Here is a 25159-nt window from a genome sequence, read left to right on the forward strand (position 1 = left end):
TATTTCACTCCTCAAACTTTTCATGACCGTTTTCCAAGAATTTTCAAGTGTTCATCTCAAACAATTTCCTCATATTCATCGCCATTAACAAACTCTTCAAAAATTATTTACTTGTTGTTTATTGCTTATATTACTGATTACTGTAATTAATAAGTTTACATCTTATGTTCAGTAAAATAAATTATACTATCAAATTCATCATTTCATAAAAACAATAAATTGAAACATTCGATAAAAATAACCAATAAGGAGGGTAGGCAGCCTATTAAAGTCTAGCTGTATATAAGTAATCCACAAGGTATATTTAACCTTTCCCCTTGACTTCTTCACTTCGGGAATACCATGACCTCGTTTTTATAACGGGTGTCTGATTTAACAACATTTTTTTAAAAAAATAATAGAATAGAGTAATTTCTTTAATATTGAAATAGGCTATATTACATAAATAGTAGCTAGGGATAGATGATTTCTGCTTAAGTGATATTTCGTTGTGATATAACTATGATTGTATTCCATGTTTGTTATTATTCCAGACCTGTGAAATTAGATGACAGTATTAGAGTCAAAATCACGGTATTTGAGTAATGGACTGTTGGTTAACCATAGTAGTTTCCTTTATAATCTGCATGTGCAATGAGAAGGAATTTTTTTTAATGTGCGCTTAAGTATATATTCTAAAGCTGAAATTCATTAGTTTTTCTAAGCATAAGAAAAAGCATGCTAAAGATCTGAAGCTGCGTACATAAGTTCTTTTTGGTCACTAGAAACATACAATTTAGGGTTATTTTTTCATAAAAATGGTACCTATATTTTAAGTAAAATCAGTCCACATAATTGAATTTTTTAATGACTGTAAGAAACAAGATGGTGGATAGCAGTCCTCCTGTCATTGACTTAAGAATCCTTCTGATTGGTTTATTCAATTTCCTCTGCTTTCTTAAGGGATTTATATTTTTATGTATTTACAATTAAAAAGCTTTTACTTATTCATGCAATATTTTATATATTAAAGGCATGGAGACAAAGAAAAAACATCAGGTAAGAAACTAACCAAATACAATACAGTAGGCATTATCAGTGAAGAGGGTGGGTTGTGTCGGATCAATCTCCGATTGGGCTAACTTTCGCCGTTCCATGAAGTGATTCACGTGTATTTTTAACTGTATTCAGTCCAATAAGAATGAATAAGTAATTAAAAGTTGATGTTTCCACTGTCTTAGTCAAGATTTATTTTATGCACAGTACTATTGTAAACAGTATTGCTAATAGTTTGTTATGAACATTTTTTATTCTAGTGTTAAAATAACAATAAGCTTAAATTCCAGAACTAAAACTCAATCTTAATCTTTGATTAATACATTATTTTTATACCAATATTGTATGAGTTCAGTTATGTGTGTTAATATGTTGTTGTCCAGCTCCACATTGGTAGCCAATTTGTGTAGGTTCGGAAATGTCTGCACCCCTTTGGTTAAGCCATTTTGATGTGTGTCGGTTATCTCCACATGTTGTTTGCTCCAAATTGTTATATGTTAACATGAGGTTAACATGTGTAGTACCAGTTTGATATAGTAAGTTTATAAGATGTTAGAATGTCTTGCAACGTTGTTGGTACACATTTTGTACTGGATCTACGTAGGTATGTAAAATTTTTTTTAAGTGTCACACTTGTATGTCTTGCATACGAGTTCATAAGAGTATACTCACCTTTCGTTATATATTTTTAGGTGTATTAACACTCACTGTATAGCTTTTAATATCCGTAAAGTTTTAGCGACTATGAAGTAAACTTTTATGAGGATAAATAACATTGGTCACATTATGACATTTTATGCTCATGAAAATGTGATGTGAATTTAGGATTATGTCTTACAAGTAAATACATTTTAAGCTGTCTTGTTAATTTTAACTCATCCAAGATTTTAATATGTGACACTATTTTGTGTACAAAATTTTCATGAACACCAAGGTCAATTCACCTGTTACTATAGACGGCTTCTTATACACTAGTAGAATCACGCAATGTACTCACTAGAATTCTTGTACTACCAAATAATACAGTTGGAAAACTTGGAAGGATTTGGAATGTTTCAAAGCTGCCCAGTAGGAGGGCATATACGCATTGTAACATCCTCAGGAGTAACTTATATGTTGGTGGACTAAATCCTCAGATAAACACGCCATGCTTCCAAATACTCTTTCCTTAACACCATATTGTTTTGTGTGAAAAAAAACTATCATTGGCCGAAAAATCCGAAATCTCACAGAAACTTTGGAAATCTCTCGGAAAAAAGTCCAGATTTTTGTGTTATATACAATTGTACACATTGAAAGAATTCCTGACAGAGTCAAGTAGACAAAGAATTGCACTGTTTTTTTGTACTACTTATAATAATATAATTAATATGTAATAAATAATCTTAGAATTTGAACCTTTATTTTGGTTTTGTTCACTTATAACCACAGCTGACAAAATCCTTTATTGCACTTGGATCTAATAGGTTTTTGTACTTGCTTCTGGATTGATGGTATTTTTAAGGTGAGTGAGGTTAGTTGTAGGGGCCGACTCCTGTGAGGGCCCATGAGGTTGAATCGGCTCTATATTTCAGTGGACGCTAGCCCCAGTTCTGTTACAGCCTCTTCTAGTAAATGCGGGTATGAGAAAATATCCTCTCATGTTCAGTCTAACAGCAGTCTTTTACAGTAAGGGAGGTCCACCCGACTTTGTCATCCTCGACAGTAACCTAGACGACATTTTTACACCAATATCTCAACATGTGTGTTTTTATTGATGAGCAGCTCCTGAACAACCGTGCAGTTGTCCAGCTGTGATGTCAGTTTTTGCTGTGCTCAGTGTAGGTTCACGTTATAATTCTTCATAAAAAACCTACACATCAATAATTATAATACATTAACAACAAAAATAATACATTACATAAAATAAATTTGACAATAGCTTTAAAAAATAACAAAATTTTGTTTTCAGAGAACCGCTACAGTATTATAGCTTACCCAGATAGCAGTGAGTAACCACTTTGTGAAATTGAGAAAAAAATTCTCCCCAGACAGGCGCACTTCCCTGCAGTACAAAAAAACCACAAAGATGGGACTGTCAGTAATTGTTTATCTCACACAATTTCCTCATATTCATTGCCCTTAACAATTTATCAAAAAATTAGTTACGTCTTCTTGTTTATTGTTTACACATTAGACATTACTATAATTAATACATTCACAACATCAGCGTTTTTCTGGACTGTTTTATTTGCCGTCAAATTTTTCAACAATAAAGGCAAAAAACCGTCATTGGTTATTTTTTAAAGTCAAACATCAAAGTATAACAAGAAAGGAATGTAGGCTTCACAATTTTGCACAAAAACAATTATTTTATTCTATTTTTTCCATGTATCCCAAAGAATACTTAAAACCATTTTTGTACCCTAAAAATGAAGCAATCGTGCGACCGACGGGGTACATGGTAGTCTGAGGTACTTATTTAAGTGCGGGATAAAATTGAACAAACCACCAAGACAAACAAGCAATATATATTCAATAATGAAATGCATAGCAACGTGTGCTACATCACGTGCACAATGCATTATACAAAAGCCCGGTGTGTACCCAATTGGGTACACAACGGCAATTGTGGAAGATTACGTGTACCCGATGGAGTACATGTCGTGGCGAGCATATTAATAAGTTGGTATGTGTTAACTTGTGAAATCATTAAGTTAACTAAACTGTAATACCAAATTCTACATTTGATCGAAACATTCGATAAAAATAACCGAATGACGAGTGGATGTTGCTTAAGTCTACCCGTGAGATGCTAAACAGAATCAGAATCTAATTAATATGTATGATTACAGTTGGAAGAAATGTCTTGATGGAGCTACTGAAGAGAAACTGACCACTAGTTCTGGTATTCCTTGCTTCGATACAGTCAAGAGCCACAACCAAGAGACTGATGGAACAGAGTTTAGCACTCGACTAACAATGCCCGTTCAAAGGTAAACGACTAATCAAGTTAACTTATAAAGCGACTGTCTAGATTTAGACTATTTTTATTATTTGAAACGAGTTTATTGGCAAATGAAAGTTCCATGGCTAAATTTGGAATGAACTTTAAAGGCTTAGCGTTAGCGAAGCCTATTATTTAATGGGCGGAAGAATTTAATTTCTGTCTCTCTGCATGATATCTTGGGAACAAGCTGACCTATAGACTTGAAATTTTGCGTGTCATTTCCATATAGGCAACATTGAGTTCAACGATAGTGCATGTCACTCCAAGGGATTTGGTTGAGCACTTGTGAGCATTTTTACATTAGTCTTTTGGGTAACCGTGATGGCAACAAGGAAATTGCAAAATAAATCACAAACGCACTTTAGGGATCAACTAAATTTTGAAGAATGTTATTCACTGAAAGGTATTTATTTACAAAGTACCTGAAAATACAAACAACATTATTTAGAAAATGTATAACAGGCATATCAGGTAGTATTAAAATCTAAAGTATCTTATGGTTTGAACAAAAGATAAGTTTTATTCATTATGTATTAACACTTTGTGTCTAAATTATATTTATTTACTTCAAATCATATAAGTAAATAAATCCTTGAGAAACTGGCTACTGGAGCGACCAATTTACACAATCCAAGAATTTGTTCAATGTAGAACACACAATTTTTGACAAACACTAACTCATACACCAATTGTAACATAAACATGACTTTTGCCCTGTTCTCCAAGAATATGTGCAATAAAGAATATTCTATTCTATTCTATTCTATTCTATTCTATTATCTGTTAATGAATGGTTATTTCTCATATTAATCATATGTTCTTAAATTTTTAATTATTTATATTTTTTTAGTTCAAGTTGTCATCCTAATCCCACTAATATTATAAATGCGAAAGTTTGAATGTTTGTCCTCGAATCACGCTGAAACTGCTATACGGATTGTGCTGAAATTTGGAACAGGTATAGCTTTTGGCTGAATTAACATTTAGAGTGCTTTTTACCACCCATAACACATTCATTTCACCAAATAAAGTCGAATTCAAATTGAAAATTAGTTTGTTTACATTCGACTGTTATAATAAGAACGAAACGTAATAACGTTTCATAATTCAAATTAAACTGGCACTAAACAGCTGTTGACAGCTATAATTCGACAAACTTTCTGAAACATCTGTTTACATTTAAATTTTATCAATAATAAGTAAACAGTTCTTGATCGGTAGTGTAATGCAGATAGTAAATAAAACATTAATATATAAATTTTACTCCAGATTGCGCCAGTGATGAATTAAAATCATCTAATGCAATAAATACTGTTATAAAAATAACCTTAATGAACAAAGTTATAAATGTTTTCACATAAGTTACTTTAAACTGGTGGGCTTCCTTGACATTATGATATTACATTTTAACAATGGCTTACGGAAAAAACAGAGAAATGAATACTAACATACCTTAACGATTCATTCTTTCCCTGGCTACAGTCCAAAAAACAAGTGTAACGCAAAACTTCAATAACGATTATTTTGGAATGTTGCATAACCTTTTTCTTCAATAAACTATTGAATATTTTTTTTCGAACGGTGTTACCAACTTACTAGTGAAAATAAAAAGATAATGGCGAGCGACTTATGCCAAAACTTTGCGTTTGTTTTGTCACAAAACTTTTAAAGTTGAGTTAAAGAAGTGAAAAATCTGAAAATACGTCGAGTCGAGTATCACTCCTCGGTATTATCATTATTTGTGGTCCGAATGGATGTTTTCACGCCTTTCTGTAAGCATATTTTTATAATTATTATCTAAAAACGCAGTAAAAAGTGTGCATCTTTGTAAGAAGAACTTGCTGGAATTACTTTCCCGCTCAGACTTTTCCTTTGGACCCAAAAAGTAGAAAAAACTTGATTCAAGGAAAATATCTGTGTAAATGATAATTTAATTTTTTTAGTGATTTCTTTATTGAGTTAATCTCTGCCAGTATGAAAGCAGAGCTTATACACCAAAATATGAACAAAAACTAAATTTTTGTTTTTATACATTTATACTGTGAATTATGAATGTGAGTTATGAATATTATTAATAGGTACACAAGTTCTACTTTAAATATGCCCAAGAAAAGAAAATCAGATTTGTCGCAAAGCTCAAGACAATCGCTTTCTAAAAAAAAAGCTCGAAGTCAGGAAACCTCTGATGAAACTGAGCGAAGGAGAAATGAACAGGTGATCCGACAAGAAGCTGTGAGACATGCCAGGACACCAGAGCAGGCATCTTATCTGCGGCTGCAACATGCCCATTACATGGCATCTCGAAGAGCGACTCAGGTATGAGTTTTTGTAGAAAACATTTTCCTGAATGTGAGTTATTATCTTTTTCTTTTTCTTCAGCATATAGTATCCCACTGCTAATTGTATGCCTCTCCAAAGTAGTGAGTGAACCTAATTTCCAAATCAGTAAAAATGAATTTTGGATTTTCATAACAGTTTTGTTCATTAATCGCTACTGTCCAATGCCTATACAATTGTACTAGGAATAAAGGATCATATTTTTTTATTTATTTTAAAAATTATTTTTAAGATTCAATTTAATTGTAGGCACGTCGTGAGGAACAAGCACAGCGACAGGCCAGCTTGAGAGCCGCCGAAACACCACAGCAGGCAGAGTACCGACGACAACAACACTCCATGTACATAGCGGATCAGCGGGGGTCGGAGACCCCGGAGCAATTTTCATATAGGTAGGTACTACACGGGCGAAGCCGCCGCGGGAAAAAGCTATTAATATTATAAATGTGAAAGTGCCTTTATTTGTTTGTTTTGCTTTCACACGTAAAATATTCAACTCATTGAACTGAAATTTTATATCATTCTTATGGTTCCCTGGATGATTATAGAACTATTCTTATTTCAAATATCTCTCCGCGCTATGCCCTAATGGTCTTTTAAAATAACAAAAAATCCCATCTTGGTCTCTAAAGTTGTGAAATATTAATTGAAATGTAAACTGTTCTGTAAACATTGTTTTATGACAGCACAACCATGTGTTTAATCACTATATTTTAAGAAATAAAAACTAACAGTACAATGAAACAATGGATTACCACTAGGAACAGTCTCCTAATGCTGTAAATCTTTTTTTATAACCAGTACATGTAACTGCCAGGGCTTCCGAATTGTGTGTGTTTTTTTTTATATTGAGCTCGTATATAGAGTATGTAAAATATTCATGTAAGACGTTTGACAGAAAATGTTGGATTGACATTTAAAACTGTTAATATATTGAATAATTTTGCAGTACTATATTATCGGTATTATTAGAATGGGTGCATTATTTGCTAATAATGTGGGATGTTGTAGCATAAAAAGTGAGCTGGTGGAGGTGAAGCAAGAGGACCTATCTATGGAGGACAAAGAGAGTTCCAATAACTCATTGGTGCTTCAGCCTGCAGAAGGGTATTTATTTTATGTATTCCTATTTGTTATAGAAGTCTAAAAATAAACATTAAATGAAGAATTGGCAGATCCTACAGTTTACAATTATTATGGATTTGATTTTATAATTCGTAGTTCTTGTTTTATAATTAATTATTTTTTCTAATCACTTGATTTTAAATAGAATACTTCCTTCCATCAGAAATCCAGAAGTTTGATTTATTTTTTATGGTCATATACACTTTGCACACATTTTTAATTGTATGCTTTTTTATTTTGTGATGATTGTTTTATGTATGTATTGTGTTGTGTATTTATAACCCTCTTAGTGATAGAAGCCGCTCTAGCGACGTTCATTTGTTTAATATGAATGATAGAGGTCGATGCGTCGACGTTCAAACATGCCTTCGAATTCGTCATCGCTGCACGGCTATCTTCGGTTAAATTCGGGGCCGTTATTTACTGCATTGTGTACAGAAACGTCTCCTCTTTCCTCTAGATCTGTCTCCAGATGAATTGTTAAAAGAATTAACAAATAGCTGGTATTTGTTTACGACGTTTTACTCGCGGCCGCTAACCGCCGCGCCGCTAACCTATGAGTTGTGTCGGCGTGTTTTATCGGTGTTATTTCGTTTATCCCGATCGTAATACGTTCGAAATGGCGGATAATTTACGTTCACAAGATATTAGAAATGTTTTAGAAGAACAAATGAGTGATGTGAGTGACAGTGATATCAGTGCAGACAATTTTCCCGATGATTATAATTCAAATCCTGGTGTAGGCCATTCCCTCCAACGCTTACCAGGAAGACAAGAGCGGCTATGTATTGTATGTGGCCACACAAAAAAAGGGGAAGATCACGATTCTAGTGTCCAGGATGCAATTCTGGTGTTCATAGAGAGTGTTTCCATAAATTGGATCATTTTTTGAGACCAAAGTATCAAGGGAGGAAGAGAAAGCATGATAGTAGTTGTGCCTAAGAGTGAATGGAAGGGTTTCTTTCCATGTACATACTGTATATATTTCCATCATAACAGGTTTTTCAAGTAAAATATTGTACGAAAACTGTATATATTATTTATCTTCATGAAATTTAGAAAAAATTGGCTATCTTCGAATTTTTGTCTAGAAAGTTTTATACTATGTGGTTTTTGTAGTAAAAAATTTTTTTTTTTTCAAAAAACAGTTTTTTTTTAAATTTTTGAGCAAGATATGTACAAAGGTAAGTAGTTTTATTTATTGCAAAATCGTTCTTTATGTTTTTATGAATATTTTGGTATATAATATGTTGTATTTTCAATAAAATTAATAATTTTTATTATTTGTTAAGAAACCCCCAGCGAAACACTCCAAATTTTTCATTCCACACTCCAAAATATCATTCATAATAAACATATTCATCACTAGGAGGGTTAACTGTGATTTTATTGATTTATAATTTATAAACATTAAAGAAGCCATCTTCTCTAATGATGAAGTTATAAATCCTTGAAACATTTCACCATAACATATAGATCCAAATTTATGGATTGTTAACAGAAGACAATTATCCTACTATAATTATTGATTTGTTACTGTAATCAGAGTATTAAGTGCAGTGTATATTGTGTTTGTTGTAGTGTATATTAGTTACATATATGTCAATATGTCACTCCATCACTTTTAATTTTAGATTATGAGTTAAAATTGTTCCTTATTTTGTAGGTGCTAATATCATTGGCCATGAGATAATGAAAGGACTATATGAAAGATATTAATGCGAGACAATCTTTTGGTCAGATGTGACAAAGATTTTTCATAGGTACTAGAGAAAACTGATTCCAGTTCAAGCAATTCTGTTAAAATCATTAAAAGTCATAACTTTGTTATTTATTGGCAAGTTAAAAAAAAAAAATTTTGTCTTTCTTTCAAAAATGTTCTACTTATATTTTCTATAAGAAACAAGTAGAGATTAAAATAATAAGAATAAATGTTATCATGATAATTTATTTTGTGCTTGAATTTTATCCAAGCACAAAATAAATTATCATGATAACATTTATTCTTATTATTTTAATCTCTACTTGTTTTCTTATAAAATAATTTTAATAAAATTCAAACACAATTATTATCAGCATGTTAATAAATTTGCATCAAGTTTTCTCCAAATATAAAAAAAACCTACAACATATTTTTCCAAAAGTTTCACTTTTCTACATAGTTGACTGGCCAATTCGATCATCAGCTTTCTCCACTGCTAGTGACTGATCATAAAGAAACCAAGAACAATCAACATCTCTACTAGTTTGTAAAATTATTTCCAATATAAAAAAAATGTATAGAGTATTAATTAAATTAGTTTGAACATTTTATTTTCAAGCATTAGTTATTCATTGACAACTACTCAAAATATATCTTAAGTCAAAGCTGGTCAACATTGGAGCTCAAAATAGAAACCAACTTGAGTTTAATGAGTATTTTATTCAGTAATGATTGGTATATTGTTAAATCCTGTCCAATTGATTAGGTGTGTAACTTGGAGTAAGCTCATTCTTTCTGTAATAAGCTTAAAAATGCTGAGCAATCTGTGCTTGATGACTTTTGTAAGTTTTTTCTGGTTTTTGTTTTGGATTATATTTCCAGCGGGCCGTAGTTGAGCCTGATCAAGAAATACATGTGTAGGTCTGAGAAGCAGACTTCAGTCAAAACAGTTGTTGGGCTTAATTTTTGTAAAACTTAAATCTATTCAAAGTTGTAAGCATTTCTCTAAAGAGAATAAAAAGTAATTCTAAAGAATTATCCTGAAAATATATTAACTAACCTGAGATCCAAGAATATTTTTTGGTAAAAAAACTATACCAAACTCAGCCTACAATATTCTTATTAAAATGAGACGTAGATTAGTAACAGTACTAGTAGTACATAGTTTTTAGGTAGTAATTATAGCAAGTGAACTCAAATTATCAAACAGAAATAAAAAAAATTAACACTAATCACCAACAGAAACATGACACAACATTCACAATTTATTCATAAAAACCACCAACTACACCAATGTTGTCAGCTACTCACAGCGTTGTAAGAAAATTTTCATGCAACAATGTAAATTCACAGAGGAGAATAAATATATTCTTTGTCTTATTCCAAATATCAAGGTTAAAAACAGCGTTGAGAAAGCTTGATGCTAGATTAACAAGTTAAGAGAAATAAACGCATACTATAATAAAGCTATATTGGTGTCAAAAGCCAATTGTACAAGAGCCGAAGAAAAAGGGTTAATAAATCTTTTTCTACCAAAAACTAATTAAAATCTAAGTTAAACAATTCATCACTTGTTGAAGTAATTAACCCTTTCAGGTCGCAAATTTTTTATCCTTGATTTCAGCCAGGTCGCGACTGTTTTTTAGTGATTTTAGCATGCATACATTTCTAGTTGTTTAAACAACTGTAGATGTTTAATTTGCCAAACAAAAATATATTCTTTTTGTTAGGACTGTTAAAATTATTAAAATATAAATGAAATACAGTTTTTTATCAAACTGGTAATTTTTTTATTGTTAAAAAATATATATCTAAAATTCAAATATGTATACAAAATTTTACATAACTTGATATTAGTTTATCATTACCTTCTAAAAATTAAACACATAACCTATTTATAACTTTTTATGAATGTTTTATGATAGTTTCTTACCTTTTATGAAGATCTTTTGAAGGTTGAATACATACGCATTGTATAATAAAAAACTATTTATAACACTAAATATGTCACTTTATCGAATTCATTTGGAACACAACCAAAAAATTTTTTTGGTACTAAATAATTTACACTATGGAAACAATTAGATTACATATTTACAATAAAAGGCTATAAAGTTTCTAAACTGTGAAAATCAAATTTTCTATAATTATTTATATGTTTTGAGAGTGTGATACTTCTCAAAACACTCTGTAGGACACAAACTTGGTTTCTGGGTGCAGGTGGCGCAATAAAACATTGTCTCTTTCCTCTTAATTTTTCTGTTGCTGCACACTTTACAGTCTTTTTTCTTATTTTCAAAGCTTCTTAGGAAGTGCTGTTTACCATCAAGACGTTCAGGGTTGTCGGTGGTGGACTTGCGCTTGCGAGTTGCTGAGCCTAGTTCATCTGCAATTGCAGTGTCACTAAGAGCACTTGTAGAAGGCCTTGGGTTATCCATTTTATTATAATCACTGGATAAATGTCATAAAATATAACTGTTCATTGAAAAACTAAAAGATAATATTGTTTAGTCTGTAACTAAATAAAAACTAATTTTCAGCTGAGGCTAGTAGCTCAAAACTTACAACTATACACTTGTCTTCAAACTCCTTATTGCACACGAATAATTTATTTACATAAAAAGACACATTCCTGAACACATTATTACTTATACTACTTCTAACAACACCTACTCATTTATAAAACAAATATCTAAAACATTACGTTAACCTCAACAACACTCACGATCGAACTCAGTGAGAAGTAAACACTGGCTAGCATTCGCATAGCAACAGACGCACGTGGCCGTGAGTCACGCCGGAAACAGCTGTCAACAGAAAAGAAAACCTCTAGAAGTTCGAAAAATCGGCCACTAGAGCGCAACAGTTCACGGGCTTGCATAATGGCGCGCGGTACCGCGCCATACGCGCGATGTTGAAATATTTTATTGGCGCCGTACTGCGCCATACGACCGGAAAGGGTTAAAATGAATTGTAACAACAAGCATTAATTACATTTTGTTGTAATATATGTTTATTTTTTCAGAATTAGCTGTAATCGCACAGCCGAAGAGAAAGAGGTGAGTGGTATGATAAACATGAAGGGGGGAGGAAATTCTGGTTATGTAAAATTCTCCAATCAATAGTTCCTCCAATTAATTGCTTGCATTTAATTTCATTAAATAAGAAGACTAATAGAAGAACTAATACAGGACGAAGCCTTTAAGAATTAACCGCCAAGAAAAAGCATGAAAAACAAGTTTTTATATCTCTTTTTGTAACCAATTGTAAAAAATGTTATTACTTAAAATAATTTTCAGCTAATGAGATAGTGTTGGCATGTCTCAATTTGTTGTAGTTCTTTTTTTATATTTTGTTGCCTCTATAATAAAGATGTTTTTAATTTTATTTCAATTGTTATTTTTATTTAGGAATAATTATTGCAAAAATAATCAATAATAAAACACACGTACCGACTAATTGATAAATAATTTTTTCCAAAACAGTACAAAATATTTTTCTTACGTAATTTTATTTTAAATAAAAGTTATTGAAGAAGAATAATACATTTTCCATCCGTTATTTCCACAGGTGGAAGCATTAATTGATTAATTATAGTTTTTATACAATTATATAATTAATGAAAATTATTAGATTGTAAATGGTCAAAAGCAAATATCCTTATTGTATTTCATATTTTGGTTGATTATGAGCTGGTTTAACTGGCTGCCATCTTGATTTTAGTTCACTAATAACAATGTCATATTACAAAACATCTTTACGCCCTTATTTTTAGTCTTAGTGTGATGGAAAATCATTTTAGATATGACTAATACGCATCAAAACTTTTTTAGTTTTTTTCTATACAATTATTGGTTTTTCTAAAAAAAAGAAATCCCACCCTTTTTAGCTCTTTATAGTTTTTTAAATACTCAAAAATACTCAATGTACGAGAAATAAAACAGAAGACTATTGGGTGCGTATCTTCAAAATAAAATATCAATTATAATTCTTCAACAACAAAAATAAAGGAGTGAAAGTTTTTAATATTGATCTTATAGCGTAAACTCAAGGTTGTTTCTCTACAGCTGGGTACTTAAGAGTACTTGGTTATTGTTAATTAAATTCTATAAGAATACTAAATCTATATCATAGATGTAGAGAAGGTTTTTTCATCTGAATATTAATGATTATCATTTGTTTAATACAATATTGGTTATCTGTAAGGTTAGTATATTCTAACTTTACTTGTTGACACTGTGTTTTAAACTGTACATGTTGTTCACAGGGGAGACTCGTTGGTACTGCTCAAACAGAAGAAGTATTAGATATTCCTTTTGAAACTGTTTACTGCCAGGAAATCTTTCCGAAGGTAAGATAAAATACTTGACTGAGTATCTGTTACACATTTTACTCCTTGTTTTTCTATATAGTGATATTTCAATTAATGTTTTATATGGTTGGTACTAAGAACTTTAGTTTTAGTTATGATTCCTCCAAAAAGCCGTGACTCTGGCTTACATCAAACTGGGCTTTTGGATGATCATTTTCATTCTCAAGTGATGGTGATGATACAGTGTAATGCACCATGGCATATTCAAGATTCCACAATGAGATGATCAGATTTTATGCCAAGTTATTATGCATGGTGAGATTATGTTTCTGGCTTTAATACGAGTTCTGTGACATTCTTGAAACCTGTGAGTGTCCGTCTCCAATACATATGTTTGTTTCAGGTGGAAATAAAAGTTGAGAATATCGAAGATTGTGAGCCAGACATGACTATTACATCACAACCTGAAGAAGATGATGTATTTATTGAGCCGAAAGTTTTAACATACCCCAGCAAGAAGACTTCCTCCCATGGACTGAATTCGGTTCCTGTAAGTTGCTTCGTTCGATTTTTCCTTGATTGTGCTAGTTAAACAAGAGATGACCTATTTAATCCTATAAATTAGGCATGACAAAAAATGATTGCTCGGATTGCTACCTGTTAAGTGAGAGACTCAGGTAGCAAATTTCAAACATTACTGCGGTATACCCAGGCTGCCTTGAAGTGAATTTATCGACACTCACTTGCTCCAATGTGGTTGTAAGTGATGAATTAATGCCTCTGTTATAACCGATGAATATATCTATTTCAAATAAATTTATATGTTAAACCTTTTTGTACTTCAAGACCCTGGGATTTTGGATGATCATATTCAATCTCAAGTGATAGTGATGATCCAATGTGATGCATCATGGCATATTCAAGATTCCACGATGGGATGATCAGATTTCATGCCAATTTATTGTGCATGGTGAGATTATATTTCTGGGTTCAATACGAGTTCTGTACAGTCTTGAAACCTGTGAGTGTCCATCTCCAATACGTATGTTTGTTTCAGGTGGAAATAAAAGTTGAGAATATCGAGGATTGTGAGCCAGACATGACTATTACATCTCAACCTGAAGAAGATGATGTATTTATTGAGCCGGAAGTTTTAACATACCCCAGCAAGAAGACTTCCTCCCATGGACTGAATTCGGTTCCTGTAAGTTGCTTCGTTCAATTTTTCCTTGATTGTGCTAGTTAAACAAGAGATGACCTATTTAATGCTATAAATTAGGCATGACAAAAATGATTGCTCGGATTGCTACCTGTTAAGTGAGAGACTCAGGTAGCAAATTTCAAACATTACTGCGGTATGCCCAGGCTGCCTTGAAGTGAATTTATCGACACTCACTTGCTCCAATGTGGTTGTAAGTGATGAATTAATGCCTCTGTTATAACCGAAGAATATATCTATTTCAAATAAATTTATATGTTAAACCTTTTTGTACTTCAAGACCCTGGGATTTTGGATGATCATATTCAATCTCAAGTGATAGTGATGATCCAATGTGATGCATCATGGCATATTCAAGATTCCACGATGGGATGATCAGATTTCATGCCAATTTATTGTGCGTGGTGAGATTATATTTCTGGCTTCAATACGAGTTCTGTACAGTCTTGAAACCTGTGAGTGTCCGTCTCCAATACGTATGTTTGTTTCAGGTGGAAATAAAAGTTGAGAATATCGAGGATTGTGAGCCAGACATGACTATTACATCTCAACCTGAAGAAGACGATGTATTTATTGAGCCGGAAGTTTTAACATACCCCAGCAAGAAGACTTCCTCCCATGGATTGAATTCGGTTCCTGTAAGTTGCTTCGTTCGTTTTTTCCTTGATTGTGCTAGTTAAACAAGAGATGACCTATTTAATGTTATAAATTAGGCATGACAAAAATGATTGCTCGGATTGCTACCTGTTGAGTGAGAGACTCAGGTAGCAAATGTTTGAACATTACTGCGGTATGCCCAGGCTGCCTTGAAGTGAATTTATCGACACTCACTTGCTCCGATGTGGTTGTAAGTGATGAATTAATGCCTGTGTTATAACCGAAGAATATATCTATTTCAAATAAATTTATACGTTAAACCTTTTTGTTCTTCAAGGCCCTTATTTTTAGCTGTAGAATTATGGAATTTTTTCTCATTTTGAGTATATAATTAATACACATTTCCTAGCTTTTTAGTTTTTTTAATATTTTTATGGGTCATTCAGAAAAAATCTCAAATTTTGTTGTACAATGCAACACAATCAAAAATAAGGGCTTGAAACTGCATGACGTTTAAAATGATTCTTAACCCTTATAAGTCAAAATAGCGTTGATGGCCGGCGGCTACAATAAGTAGCCGTGATCATAATGGCGTTCGTGGCCGACGGCTACAATAGGTACAATAGGCCGTCCATTATTTCCGGTTTACTGGCCAATAAACTTTCCAAATGCCACCAACCATGATATTTTCTTGTTTGGGGTTAGGTGGGCTTCATGAGTAAATGCAAACACTGCCGTTTCTTGCATCATTTCTCTTATTAATACATCTATGCATTTCGATGAAATCATCTGTCTTACTACAACGGCGTTGTGGTGTATAGGTTAAAGTTGTTGTGGTTATATTTTGTTGATGCAATTCAGTAATTTTGTGCGATGTTATAGGTATTTCTGAGTATTTGCAGTGAACTATTAAGTGTAAATATGAGCAAAAGAACGAGAGGCAAATCACCTACAAGTGAAAACACTGTAGTAAACAATTTACTTGCTAGTGGTACTGGTGTTCAGTTTATTGACGGTGTTGGAAATCACAAATGCTAAAGAAACTTTTTATTAACCAAACAATGTAAATATGCCTAATAATAATAATTTTAAAACTTTTTAATTACTAACAGTGTTTTGTGTTTATATTGTATGGATTCTTGTGAGTTGTATGAAGAAAAAAGATGTTTTGTGTATAAACTGAAGACAAGACTAGCTTTTCTACAATTTTCACAAATAAGCCGCAGTTGCAGATTTTGAATAATTCGTGCCTAATTCACTTCTATTATTGTTAAGCACTTTAAAATTGGCATGTTTGTTGTAAATAATATGTAGTTTTAGAAAATATGTGTTACTTGGGTGCAAAACAATCTTTTGAATTTTTTATGAGGTGTTAAAACCAAAAAAAGTAAATTACACTTACAAATTTTACATACAAACATGTATGTAAAAAATATTTTTTATTTTATATGACCAACCTTATAGTTTCCTGTTAAAGCCTATAATTTTACAAACAAATTAAAAAAAGAATTATCAGTTTTTACTAAGCAATATGGAAGTTACAGCTTATTTACTAAAACTATGCAAAAAGGAACAAAAATAGCCTGGCCTTCAAGGTCCCTGAGCAATATCAGGAGCTGGCCTCTGAGACTAGTGCAACTCAATTGGTCATTGGCCTTAAAAGGGTTAAAGGGAAAAAATGAAAAGAGTTTTACTACAGTTGGCTTTTAATGATATAGAGTTAGAAGATGCTATTGGGTTCAGGGACATTCAAAGAGGGGAACGACTGGGGGCAAGCTGCCCCTGGTGCAGTGGTTATAGGCTGTAGGAGGGGGCACCGTGGCCTTGGGCTGATAACACAGCAACAAGCATGGTAACAACACAGCCGCAATATACATTTACTTGTACTATAATATGGAATTACAATTGAAATATGTGCCTTAATAAGATTTATATTGTTATAATTAATTGTAGAAATGATAACGTTAATATGTTTACTTCTTGTATTTAAGTTAGTGGGGGGAGGGGGACGCTGAGGCTATGATTGCCCCTGGCGTTACTAACCCTAGGAACGGCCCTGGGAAGTTAAATGAAAAACTAAAATAATTGAATATTGTTTTAGGTAATTATGGAGTCTGTGATCGGTACTGAGAAAAAGTCCAGCAGTCGCAAAACCTGTGCCATGACCGGTTGTGAAGTCAACCAAGCCCGTTCTCCTGGTGTGCATTTTTTTAAATTCCCTGTTTCCAGACAAGAGATTTGTGAGCAGTGGGTGGCCAGCTGTGGGAACGAAGCTCTCGGTTCTCTAACTAAAGCGGCACTTCGAGCCAAATTAGTGTGTGAAAAACACTTCACAAATGATAGTTTCACGAGCACTCTAAAGACAAGGCTAAAAATAAATGCAATCCCGACAACTGTGGAAACTTGTTCTTCTCCAACAACACCTTTATTAGAAGAAGTGACCTCGTTGCCGCAATCTTTGAAAGAAACGCCGTTTACCCCTCCTGTGTGTAGGACACAATCCAAAACCAAGAGTTCTCTTTTTAATAGTCCACTTCAAGACCCATGCATTCCACTGTACAAAATGTATAGAAGGGTAAAAAAACGGAGACTAATGCCAAAAAAAACTGATTCATCTGGAAAACAAAAAGTTTTAAAAAAACTGCACATGAAATTAAACTCAAAGAAGTTAAAACAGGCTCTGGAGAGAAGGAAGGAAAAGCCCCAGAATGCATCAAGCGATGTAGTATTACAGGCGCTACAATCCTGTCCGCCAGAAAAGGTAGTAACTTTTTTTGTGTCCACGCAAATTTTACGTAGAGTTGGAGTACACTGTAGTATTTGTTCTTAGACTAATCATAATTAAAACTAGTTGTGTTACTATGGGAGAGATGAGGGGGGTAGAACTCTCCAAGAGTTCTAAAAAAAATTGTTTGAAGTACAGAAGTCAAACTTTTTCTTAGAATTAGGTCTATCTAGTTTTAAAACATTTATATTTTATGGAAATTCATTCCATACACCCACATGGTGTGAAGTGTTTTAAATCAGATTCATCCCCTCAAAGCCAAGTCTTTAGTTACACTACTGGTTTTAGTCATATTTAGCGTTGTTTGTAACATTTTGTCAGAAGTATTTATTTTTTAGATTAGTCCGTTTCTGTTTTTAAACATTACATGATTTTGTACCTTGCATTTTTTGTGATTTTTGTAAATTCATATAGTTTTGAATCGTAGTGTTTAAAAAAAATGAATTGCATCTTTAACGTCATCTGGTCTACCCTGGGGCAACATTAGACATAATATGGCAGATTTTACTACAGATAGAATATGAAAGGTTTTACTGTAATTTAAAACATTTTTCCTTTACTGCTGTATAGTTTTTAAATTTTGTTTCCAAAAAATAAGAAATCATTTATACAGCCAGATATGAATACTTAATTTTATATTTGCAGGCTATATATTAATGTAAAATTAATATAGTTTTCAATTGTTAAAACTAAAAATTGAAGATAGTGGTATACCATTTGTTAACCATATATTTGTACGTATTGCATATTTTTTAGATCAACATAACAGTAACATAACATAATAGTATTGTGATTGGCGTAAAAGCAGAATTTTGATTCATTTGGATTACCTCAATCCATTAAAATATTTCATGGATATAAACAAATTTATATTTATAAATATGGATATTATAATATTTTATGAAAAGACAGATCAAATTTGAAGAAAATGTGACAAAATTACAAAACGAAACTTGATCAACCATTACTCACATTATCAGATTTCAATAACCCAAATCAAACCTTGTCATGTAATTTTTGGTGTTGAGGTGTTTTCTTTTAAAATATAAGGGCTATTTAAAAAGTAAGAAACGTTTTAGAATAAAAAAACCAATTAAAAGAAAAACATTTATGGTATACTTGTGAAAGAGGGACTAAAATACTACTTTTCTACATAGTCACCATACAAATTCAGGCACTTATCATAGCAGGAGACAAGCTTTGGAATTCCTGTGTCATAGAACTCTGCCACCTGTGATCTCAGCCACTCAGTGACGTGTATCTGGAGCTCCTCATTGTCGTCAAAACACTGTGTTGCTAGCCAGGTTTTCAGTTTCGGGAACAAGTGAAAATCACTTGGAGAAAGAGTAGGACTGTAGGGTGCATAAGGAAAAACTTACGAGTTCAAGAATACTTGCGTACAATTTCCCGTGTGAGGTTGGGCATTGTTATGCAAAAGAAAAATTTTGGTTGATAATTTTCCTTAGCACTTGTTTCCTAAGGTTTTGCAATATTTGGCAGTACCGCTCAGAGTTTATCGTTAAAACCACTCTCGAGAAAATCAATAAGAACAGAACAACACTAGCCTGTCCCAGAACACTATTGCCATCTTCCTGGTCAACTAAGTTTGCAGACATTCTTTGGTTTTTTTAGAAGATGTTGTGTGCCCCCATTTCATGAACTGTAATTTTGTCTCTAAATTAATGTTTCATCCAGATTTTGTCTCCTGTTACGATTTGATCCAATAGTGCATCACCATGACTGTGGTAGGCCTCTAAAACCGTCAAAAGCTGCCCCAAATCGTTGTTATTTATGGTGATCTGTAAGTATTTTTGGCACTCATCTTGCATCTTGCACAAAAAACTTCTGTGAAACAATTTCAAACAATAAAATCCAAAACTTGTGGGAAACATAAATTTTTCATAAATCCAGATCGTCAATCACAATGCTGGGATATCCACTCTTCTCTTCATTATAAACATATGTTGTGATAAGTTATAAACTGAATCCTCCACTTCCGGACAGAACTTTCAGTCATTACGTTGTTCCCGTACACTTCACACATTTCTTAACGAATTTCTATAGGTTTTAATTTTTTTTTGCCAACCATAAACTAATCACAGATTTCACTTCGTAACTGGCGGGATTTTCAATTGCAGCAATTTAAAAATAAAGAAAAGGGCAGCACGGAGATGTTTTCCGTTGTCACGATTGGGTGCAGACTGAGGTGCTGAATACGAGAACTTCAATATATACACGATTAGCGCATGCCTGGTGGCATCAGGTGGAAACGTTCCTTACTTTCTGAATAGCCCTCGTAATAACAGAGTGGTTGTTTTAAATGTGAGTATGTAGAGTTGGAATAACTCATGTAGGTTGTGAGCACATTTCATATGCATAGTTGTTACCAAATAAACATAAACTCCAATACTAGGTATAGTTAGTTTGTGAAAGCTAATAATACAGGTCAAAATGATAAAAAGATATGATGATTTTTTTGTGGTACTCCAAGGATCAAGCGTTTAATTTATTTACATTAAATGTAAACAGTTTAACAAGTTAGTACTTTATCAAAACCTCTAAAAAGAACATTTATACCTTTAGATGTACTGCATAGAAACATGTATTTTAAACAACTAACAACAAAGTGACAATAGAATAGAAACATTTTTTATTTCCAAAAACATATACACATAGATATTAGATTGATTTACATTTGATAAATAGTAAATTACAGTACCCTTTTACTATACTTACTAAGTGGCGATAAAATATAACAATTTAATTTTAAGTATAGTAGTTGGATAATATTATTTATCAAATCAAATCAAATCAATCAAATCAAAAATTCTTTATTTGTAATTTCATGGAGAAATACAATGGCGTCATGGTAGTAAAGTCATATATTATATACAAAAGTGGTTTTTAAATTGTACAAATTTTGATGTTGTTGTTTTAAGTCAGTGAATTCTTTGATCGAGTAAAAAGACCACTCCAGGAGCCATTCTTGAAGTTTCCTCTTAAAATGTTTTTGTCTGGAGATCTTCTTCAGGTAGTCAGGAAGGCAGTTAAACAATTTTGGTCCCATGTAGCTTGGCTTCTCTTCATATAGGCTGAGACGGTGGTTCGGCAAAATGAAATTGTTTCCATGCCTGGTGTTGTAATAATGGAGCTGTCCTGTTCTTTTTAGATTTTGATTAGTAAGTGTAAAGAATAACTTCCTGGATGTAGAGGGATACTGATGTTAGTATCTTTAGTTCTTTAAATGTACTTCTGCAGGAGTCGAGTGGATTGAGGTTGGCTAAGATCCTAATCGCTTTTTTTTTTAATTACCAGGATACGTTGCACATTTTTTGCTGAGGAGTTGCCCCAGAACTGTTATGCCATATCGAAGATGAGCCTCAAAAAGTGCAAAATAGGCAATTCTAGTTATCTCCTGAGTATTGGTAGCCTTTAGTCTTTTAAGGACATAGACGCAGGAGTTAAGTTTTTGAACAAATTTTATCAATATGTGGTGTCCAGGTGAGTTTGTCATCAATAGTTACTCCCAAGTATTTCGCTTTATTTATCTAGGTCAACTTCTGGGAGTCCTGTAAATTCAATTGTTTTCTTCCAAAGTTTAGTTGTTGAGTCTTATGGTCGTTTAATACTAAATCATTCTGATTACAATATTGTTTTTGCTGTATTTTAGAGCGATAAAGGATGCTATTTCTAGTTCTTGTACTTGTTTATTTATTTGCTATGAGGAGGACAGTATCATCAGCATACATGAGTACCTGGCTAAGCTCTTGGAGATAGTTTTGGGAGATCGTTGGTTTAGCAGAATAAAAAGTACCGGTCCCAAGACAGATCCTTGAGGACGCCTCTACTTAGAGGGAGTGGTGTTGATGTTACACACGATATGAGGTGTTGTTTTTGGTATATGATATTTCTACCATTTGTGTTCTTCCCCTCCAGGTAGCTTGCAAACCAACCTGGCTGCATTTCCTCTGACTCCCATATTATTCATCTTTTGAAGGAGGATATTATGGTCCAGGCAGTCAAATGCTTTAGTAAAATCCAGAAAAAGGCTAGTCACAGCAGCTTCCATCTTCCACTTGATCTATAATGAATTCTGTGAGTTCTATCAGTGCTGAAATTGTTGATCTTCCTTTCAGAAACCCATGTTGTTGGGTGGTTAGGACATTGTGGTTGGTCAAATGTGTTATAAGCTGGTTTAACATTACTTTTTTCAATCACTTTTGAAACTGTAGAGAGGAGGGATATAGGTCTGTAGTTTGTCTGTAAGTTGGAGATCCTTTTTTTAGTTTTGGAAACACTTTTTGCCAACTTTAGAGCTCTAGGGAAAATGCCTTGGGAGAAAGTTTTGTTGATAATAGATGTCAGAGGTGGTACAAGTTCCTCTGAGCGGCCTTTCAAAAAGGATTGATGATATGTCATCCACCCCAGCCGAAGGCTTTTGTTTGAGTTAGAAATGGCTTCTTCTGTTTCTTTCAAGGTACAAGGCCATAACGATATATCAGGTATTTGATTCTGTGGCTGGTTGAGTTTGTTTGCTTGTTTGTGTGAGTCCCATTTCTGTTAATGTTTTGTCAGCTACCGTTGTAAAATATAGATTAAGGTGGTTTGCAACAAGTAGTGGGTCTGATTGAGTTTCCCATCAATTTCTAGTTCTATGGAGTCTGAAGTCCTGTTTGTCCCGGCATCTTTCATAATTTATCACTTGCCATAGAGCTTTTTGCTTGTTACTAGATTGCTTAATGAAAATGTGATGTAGCCTGCTTTCTGAGTTCCTTAAGCTGCAGATCATCAGCCCTTTTTTTTTTGCAACAGTTTCAAGTTTGTCTATGTCTCTTCCATATAAATTTTGTTGGTCCAAGGCCTTCAGATAGTCAGTTTTTTAACCTATGAGATTTCTTTGTTATACACCTTTCTATACTTTTGTTTCTTCTTTGCCCTCGTTTTTTTATATAATTTAAGTAAACTATTTATTACATATTAACACTAAAATGGAAATTAGCCTACATGGGCAAGCAGCCTGTGCGTAGGCTAAATAATATATAATATTTAATATAATAAGCAATATAACACTAATCTGGGGAACTTCTTATTAGTTTTTTTGAGACTACTCACATCAGTAAAAAAATATTTGCCAACAATTTTTGAACCAGTATTTTCAGATTTATCACTTATTAGAAACTAAATGGATAGACCACTCCCTGGTTAAGAGTTTGAGAATTTTATAATTATACAATTTGTTATTTTCTAATTATTATTGTATGTAATTTGAAACTGCAAAACTCTGTAATGTTGAAATGTGTCATGCTAGGTATTTGAGAAACTCAAATTCTAGCATAATAATAAAATTATTAGTATTCATCATAATCTAATCTAGCTATTTTTTATTACCTCGGTGAGCATCTTCTTCCACCAACATAAAAGTTCATAAAAATTGTTGTGCATAATGAGATGATTAGATTCTTTGCTAAGTTACTGTGCACAATGAGATGATTAGATTCTTTGCTAAGTTACTGTGCACAATGAGATGATTAGATTCTTTGCTAAGTGATCATGCATAATGAGATGATTAGATTCTGTGCCAAGTAATGTACTAAATTGTGTTTCTGTCTTCAATATGAGTTCTGTGACAGCCTTAAATGCTGTGAGTTACTGATTCCTATACTCATCAGTAGTATACATCTGTTTGTTTGTCTTAGGTGGAAATAAAAGTAGAAGTTAGCGAGTACTATGTCAAGACTATTGCATCACAACCTGAGGAAGAAAACACAGTATTTGTTGAGAAACAACTTTTAACATACCCTAGCAAGAAGAATGACTTCCGTATAATGAATTTGGTTCCTGTAAGTAGCTTTCTTGGTTTTATATAATGTACAAGTTGTGTCTATATATATTTAAACTTGTACTATTGCCCGAATTTAAACTACTTTATATGACAGGAACACGTTCCTCGTCAAATCACTCTCTTCATTCTTTTTGTAAATATGTGTTGGAACTCATCTTAACAAATAAATAATATGTACACATATAGCAGCTATTGTTGGAAGGGCTGATTCAATGTGAATGTTGAATTTAGCTCCAGTTCACCTCCATCTTATGTGCAGCATCTAAAATTTGACGCTGTTGCAGACTTGACTCCTGAAATCTGAATCTCATGTCTGATGTTGAAAAGATGCTGGGGGTTCGCTTTGAGCGTCTTCCGGCACTGCAACAGTTCGGTAATCCATTAAACAAACAGTTTAATCCAGTATTTTGGCGGGTGTAGAATTAGGGATTCAAGTTGAGATATATTACTGAAAACTGTGCCAACAAACAACCTACGATTGCTCAGTTGTCTTGTGGTTTTACCTGCTGTTCACGTTAACAGTTGCCAGTGTTATCCATGTTATTGCTACTGTACTTAGTGTTGTAGTTTGTGCTTAATTTATATTTCAAGATGGTAAGTGAAAAATGTCTCAGTGTAAATGAAAACGTAAAACCATAATTCTTCAGAAAAAGAACAAGAGACTTGATAAAGGTGATAAGCTTACTAACCTCACAATTGGACATGGTGTCGGTTGCGCAACGATACATGACATACAGAAGAACAGTAAAAAGATTAAGTTTTTTTGCAAAAGCAGTGACAATGTGAAAAGTACCAGGACAGTATTGAAAAAGGGGAATTTCCTCATGTTCAGGATAGCCTATAACTTGGTTTCTTCAAGAACATAACAGGCATACACCAATTTCAGGGGAATTCTTAAAAAAAAAGCTAAGGTATTCTATGAGAAAATAATGGAGAAAAACAATTTCAAAGCAAGTGAAAGATGGATAGAAAAATTAAAAAGACTTTTCGGAGTTCATTTGTTAAGTGCGACGTGCGAAAAACTTCATGTGATGTTGCTGCAGTCGAACTATTCAAGAAAAAGTTTAAGCAAATCATGGAGACACTAGACCTAACTCCCGATCAAGTGTATAATGCAGATGAGAGTGGTTTATTTTACCGGCTTTTGACCAAGGTTGCCTTTGCAACTTCTTTGAAGGAGGCACAAGACAATGATGTATCTGATAGTAATATTATT

General features: G+C 33.0%; 1 protein-coding gene across 1 annotated transcript in view; it reads left to right on the top strand.

The window, feature by feature from the left end:
- Positions 1 to 1066: 1066 nt before the first annotated feature.
- Positions 1067 to 25159, top strand: part of LOC124368110 — a 35709-nt gene continuing 11616 nt past the window's right edge. Inside the window, exons 1-12 of the mRNA XM_046825385.1 lie at positions 1067 to 1639; positions 3870 to 4010; positions 6103 to 6340; positions 6611 to 6753; positions 7373 to 7468; positions 12214 to 12247; positions 13456 to 13539; positions 13904 to 14050; positions 14558 to 14704; positions 15211 to 15357; positions 17418 to 18077; positions 23798 to 23941. Coding sequence (XP_046681341.1) covers positions 1593 to 1639; positions 3870 to 4010; positions 6103 to 6340; positions 6611 to 6753; positions 7373 to 7468; positions 12214 to 12247; positions 13456 to 13539; positions 13904 to 14050; positions 14558 to 14704; positions 15211 to 15357; positions 17418 to 18077; positions 23798 to 23941 — 2028 coding nt within the window. The 5' untranslated portion in view covers positions 1067 to 1592. The remainder of the gene's footprint in view (positions 1640 to 3869; positions 4011 to 6102; positions 6341 to 6610; positions 6754 to 7372; positions 7469 to 12213; positions 12248 to 13455; positions 13540 to 13903; positions 14051 to 14557; positions 14705 to 15210; positions 15358 to 17417; positions 18078 to 23797; positions 23942 to 25159) is intronic.

The sequence above is a fragment of the Homalodisca vitripennis genome, chromosome 8, assembly GCF_021130785.1.
Source record: "Homalodisca vitripennis isolate AUS2020 chromosome 8, UT_GWSS_2.1, whole genome shotgun sequence".
Taxonomy (NCBI): Eukaryota; Metazoa; Arthropoda; class Insecta; order Hemiptera; family Cicadellidae; genus Homalodisca; species Homalodisca vitripennis.